Source organism: Pseudophryne corroboree, chromosome 4 (assembly GCF_028390025.1).
Source record: "Pseudophryne corroboree isolate aPseCor3 chromosome 4, aPseCor3.hap2, whole genome shotgun sequence".
NCBI lineage: Eukaryota > Metazoa > Chordata > Amphibia > Anura > Myobatrachidae > Pseudophryne > Pseudophryne corroboree.
The window spans coordinates 823,022,021-823,028,020 of NC_086447.1; the positions used below are offsets into that span (position 1 = coordinate 823,022,021).

At 46.4% G+C, this 6,000-nt stretch overlaps 1 protein-coding gene across 2 annotated transcripts in view; it reads right to left on the minus strand.

Moving 5' to 3' along the window:
* The window catches only part of SNRPB2 (small nuclear ribonucleoprotein polypeptide B2), a 42,457-nt gene extending 38,976 nt beyond the window's left edge, over positions 1-3,481 (minus strand). The window contains exons 1-2 of one of the 2 annotated variants that reach the window (XM_063918522.1): positions 3,383-3,481; positions 2,134-2,217 (exon numbers count right to left, since the gene is read on the minus strand). In XM_063918522.1, the coding sequence (XP_063774592.1) occupies positions 2,134-2,217; positions 3,383-3,461 (163 nt within the window). In that variant the 5' untranslated portion in view covers positions 3,462-3,481. The other variant, XM_063918523.1, reaches the window with a different exon arrangement.
* Positions 3,482-6,000: the final 2,519 nt, after the last annotated feature.

A 6,000-nucleotide genomic window follows, 5' to 3' on the forward strand; every position in this document is an offset into this window, starting at 1 on the left:
GGAGAAGGCATAAGGAAGTGATAAACCAGTGATAAGTGCAAGGTGATCATTTACATATTGGAGCTGATTGGCTAGTGCATTTAACAGTTAGCAGCTGATTGGCTGGTGCATTTATCATTTTATATCATGAGAGCCCAATCTCAAAATAAAATAAATTTAGGTGTGAAATACAACCTTCTCATACAGTTCTAGTCTGTGGAGTAGTAAGGCAGAAATTTCCTTGGTTATAGGGCATGGTACTAGTTAAAGAACAGACAGGCATCTCCAGTAAATGTATTACTGCAGAAGTCATAGCCACTTGAAGTGGGAAAAGTCAGTACTTTCTCAAAATGAATGAAATTGGTTAATCTGCTAATTCCGTCAGAGAAGGATTCTTCGAACGAGGTAAAACACAAGAGGTGTAACTACAAATACCAGCACTTCCTGTCAGTCCCTGCACTTCCATAAATCCTCAATGAGCTACAGGCTGTCTAACCTAGGTATACATACAACATACATCCAGAATATTTGATTCTAATAAAATAATGACTGGGTAGGTCAAGGCTCTGAAATCAAACAACATATAACAAGCCTTTACTGTGTTCCTATGAATCTCAATATGCTGCACTTGTGACCAGCACTTTCAGAGAGCACAGTGAAACATCTAATTGGAACATGTAAATGAGTGAGGTGACACCGCAGTGCAGGAGAGGTACCCACAGATGGCCAGGGAAACAAGGAAAATTCTCCCATTATAATCCGTTATAGCAATTACTCCATTTCTGACCATGGGCACAATTCAATTCTTAAGAGTTGAATAGCGCCAGGAGTTAGCTCCCGGTGCTATTCAATACAGCGCCCTGTGACACCCGACGACGGGATTTCTGCTCGTACACCCGGAGGGGTGCGGGCAGAAATCCGACAAAAGTGTCGGCGCGATGTTGATTTCTGCCGATAGCGCAGCAGAAACAGCATCGCGCCAAGCACTTAAGTTGGAGAATGCCAGTTCTCCCGACAAAACACCCTGTTTAGTCCAAAAGAATGGGCATTCTCTGACTTACCACTGCACTGTATTGAAGAGCCCCGGGAGCTATTCAACTCTCTTAGAATTGAATCGTGCCCCATGTGCACACATTGACCGTCACCTTAGGCAATGCATTTCTTTGTAAACCAGTGCACTTATGAAATGTATGTACAATATTAAAACTGGGGCAAAATAAAAAGATGGTATTGCCTATAGTAACCAGATGTTTCCTTTTTTCTAATAGCATTAAATGAAAATATAAAAAAAAAAATTAATCTGATTGTTTCCTATCAGAAATACCCAAATCGGTTTGCTCCAGTTTTCAGACATGTGCCCCTTATATAACTGCCAGCCAAATAGAAGCACACACATTTCTGCAGAACACTTACTATGGTTGTTGCAAATCTTTTCACAATGATTTATCAGTAACACAACACTCTGTTCCATGCTCCAAGCAGGCGGACGTTCCTCAAGGTCCCCCAAAAACCAAAACTGTAAATTATGCTAAAATTAAGAGTATTACATACTGGAGGCATGTTCTTCCGTAGCGGTGGGTTTACCGACACATCTAGCAGTTCACCACTGCCCTCCAGTACGCTATTCCTACTTGCCTGTTTCAGGCAGTCACTCCTACTGACCATGCCGCTGAATGCATGAAAGAATTACAGTAGAGCAGATGTAGATGGGTCTACTACGATATCCCGGCGCCCAGCATACCGGCGCAGGAATCCCGACCGACGGAATGCTGACACCGGGGCGAGTGCCATAGAGCCCCTTGCGGGCTCGCTATTTATTCTCCCTCCAGGGGTATCGTGGACACCCCAAGAGGGAGACTAGTTGTCTGTATCCCAGTTCCGGTATGCTTTGCAACTGGGATCCCGACAGCAAACATATCTAAAGCTTCCCGATGTCACTGCTCTGCTTCTACAAGCCAGAGGATGAGAACTAACCACTAGAACCATAAGCACACGTGTCAGTAACATTGATGTATGACGTGAACGGTGGAGGTCTAAGAAGGGCGACCTCTACCACAGTGATATTATTAGGAAGTGAGGGAAAATATTAAAATTCATATGCAAAGTAGAAAAAAGCTTCATGTTTTCAGTAAACGTCGCTTGAGAGTTTCTTACCATCTTTTTTTATTTTGTCATTCAAGTTGTTAATGTAAACCGTGTGATTTGGCCGGATATCCATTTTGCTGCCGTTTAGTAAACCTGTAATTATAAATAATATACAGAACATTATTAGTGCAGCATTAAAAGAAAAGCAACTATGCAAACAGTATTGTGGGCAGCAGTGTTGCTGCACTGAGGTCTTGGTCTTGAATGCCACCAAAGCCCTACAATGTGTGCAGTTTACATGCTCTCTCAATGGGGGCGATTCACTTCTATTAGCCTGTCCCTTCCTTCCCAATAAACAAACACTTCAGACAAGGCGAAATTCAATTACTGTTTCAGGCGCCCATTAATTTTTCTCGCTGGTCGCGTCCAAACAGACCAGATTAGCTGCGTATAGTGCCTAAACCCGTCTAAACTACTGACTGCATCAAAGTGCAAAAATAAAACCCTGACTTTTCGTACATTTCTGCTGGTTGCCTCAGGAGGGAGCGAGCAGAAATAACGAGCACTGTTGATATTTACGCCCGAACTGATTAACAATTGAATTCTCCCCATAGACTCCACTGTGGCAGGTTTCAGAATTACAGACATATTCTGAGTAAACAGCTGCATAATAGTGTATGGGGATGCCCAGCTGCACACATATCGGCCATTTACGGTAGTGCCAACATCGCAAGTTTCCCCCCTCTATGGGGTGCGAGAGACAACTTGCAATGCAGACAGGCAGAAAGTGGCGTTCCAGCATATCATGCAACATTCGCCTAGTAGAATTTAATTCCCCACATGTGTGCGCTACATAAATAACGGTTAATAAATAAATCATAGCTGGTTATTTCTATTGTACTGGATATCCTTTGAGCTTTGGATATACTGCAGAATAAGCGCAGGTGTATGAAAAGAGATCAGTCATCATGGATATACAAATAAACTATATATAAACTTGTCTTTATATATAATAAGTAAAATAATAGCTGGGATATTGATCTTCTGTGGAGTGGAGAGATGAGCACTAGCGTGGGGTGGGGGCGCATCTCTAGTGATCAAGTGTAAGCGCCATCTGTAGCCGGGGAGGGCCAGTGTACTGCAGCCCCAGGAGACATCACACGTCTGTACTATACCTACCTCCTCCTCCCCGGAAGTCCTGCGTACTGTACTGCCGCTCACCGTGCGCAGCGGGCTGACCACACCGGCCGCCTGGAGCACTCACCAGAAATAAATCAGTGTAGTCAAATAAAAATACAACGTAACTGCTTGTACTTACCGGGCACACACGCTGCCTGTCGCTTTACGGCAAACGCGATGACGTCTACAGCAGCGACCCCGTCGCCTAAGGGCGGCATGCCTTACGTAAAATGGACAAGTGGTTGGGCTGACATCTTTGTTTAGGGCAAGCCAGGAGGTGGGTCCTATGTGTTGATGTCTGCAGAGCTGCATTGCTTGCTTTGTAATAGCAGTGTGAGGCTATGGTCCTGCAGTGTGCTGAATAATCATATACGGAGGCAGATGTACTTGAGATTACACTGAAAGATATGAAGATCTTGTTCATTAATGAACGAGATATCGTTCATATCTTTTTAATGGGCCCTACACACTTGGCGATAATACTCAGAACGAGATATCGTTCATATCTTTCAGTGTGGAGGCACCAGCGATGAACGATGCGCGGCCTCGCGCTCGTTCATCGCCGGTGCCCCATCGCTTGTGCATGCAGGCCAATATGGACAATCTCGTCCATATTTGCCTGCACTGCTATGGAGCCGGGTGGCGGGGGAGTGAAGAAACTTCACTCCCCCCTTCACTGCCCCCCCCGCCGCCGCCGGGTCAGCCGTATCCGCCATCGGCCAGCTCGGCAGCGGATCGCGCAATGTGTAGGGCCCATTAGGGGGTACTCATGGAGCGATAATCTAAGCAATCTTGCTTAGATATTAAGCATGATCTGTCCGTGTGTATGCCCCACCGCGATAGCCGCGCGTCGCTATCGCTGGTGCTAGATTGGCCTGCATGCCGGCTCAATCTAGCAGGTCGCTCATTTCCCCCGCTGGGCCTGCATGTAGGCTCAATCTAGCACCGGCGATAGCGATGTAGAGGTCCGCGCATCGCTATCGCTGGGGGGCATACACACGACAGATCCGTGCTTAAAATCTAAGCAATGTAGTCAGATTGCTTAGATTTTAAACACGGATCTCTCCGTGTGTACCCCCCTTTAGTGTGTAGGTACCAATGATGAATGATGAGCGGCCCCGTGCTCGCTCATCATTGGTGCCGGCTCGTTTAGACATGCAAGCCAATATGGACAATCTGGTCCATATTAGCATGCAGTGCTATGGAGCTGGGTGATGGGGCAGTGAAGAAACGTCACTCCCCCCGTCACAACCAGCCCGCCGCTGGGCACCTCGGTGGCACATTGCGCTGTGTGTAGGGCCCATAAGACTTGGAGAGTACTCAAGTGGAGAGAGATAAAGTATCAGCCAATCACTCCTGTCATTTTTTTTTTTTTTTTTCAAGTACAGCCTGTAACATGGCCGTTAGGAGCTGGTTGGCTGGTACTTTATATCTCTCCACTTGAGCATTCTCCAAGGCTTAATACATACGCCCGACAGTTTTGTGCAGCGAGGTATCACAGGCTCAGGAGGCTTTGACAATGTGTGACTGACCAAAAAACATGATCTTTCCAGCTGACAACAAAGAATAAATAATATCCACACAAACAACCTAATTCAAAGTTGATTGCAAAAGCAAAATCTTCCTCTAATGGGCAAAACCATGGGGGATTATTCCGAGTTGATCGCTAGCTGTTTTCGGTCACTGCGCAGTGATGAGGCAAAAAAATGGCACTTCTGCGCATGCGTATGCGGCGCAATGTGCACACGCGTCGTACTACTACAGCGACCAATGTAGTTTCACACAAGGTCTAGCGAAGCATTTCAGTCGCACTGCTGGCTGCAGAGTGATTGACAGGAAGAGGGCGTTTCTGGGTGTCAACTGACCATTTTCAGGGAGTGTTCGAAAAAACACAGGCGTGCCAAGAAAAACACAGGCGTGGCTGGCAGGGCGTGTTCGTGATGTCAAAACAGGAACTGAATAGTCTGAAGTCATCGCAAGCGCTGAGTTGGTCTGAAGCTACTCTGAAACTGCACAAAAATAGGATTTTAATACCTACCGGTAAATCCTTTTCTCTTAGTCCGTAGAGGCTGCTGGAGACGCTTCAAGAACCATGGGGTATAGACGGGATCCGCAGGAGACATGGGCACTTTAAGACTTTTAAGGGGTGTGAACTGGCTCCTCCCTCTATGCCCCTCCTCCAGACTCCAGTTATAGGAACTGTGCCCAGGGAGACGGACATTTCGAGGAAAAGGATTTATTGTTAAACTAAGGTGAGATACATACCAGCTCACACCTCAAGCACGCCGTACAACATGGCATTTAACACAACGCAAGTCAACAGCATGAACCATGTCAGCAACAGGCTGACTATAACAGAAACACAACTTGTGTGTAAACATAACTAATAACTGCAGATAGAGTCCGCACTGGGACGGGCGCCCAGCATCCTCTACGGACTAAGAGAAAAGGATTTACCGGTAGGTATTAAAATCCTATTTTCTCATATGTCCTAGGGGATGCTGGGGACGCTTCAAGAACCATGGGGTTTATACCAAAGCTCTAGAACGGGCAGGAGAGTGCGGATGACTCTGCAGCACCGATTGACCAAACAAGAGGTCCTCCTTAGCCAGGGTATCAAACTTGTAAAAGTGTGCAAAAGTGTTTGAACCCGACCAAGTAGCTGCTCGGCAAAGCTGTAATGCCAAAACCCCCCGGGCTGCCGCCCAGGATGAGCCCACCTTTCTGGTAGAATGGGCCTTCACCGATTTCGGTAAC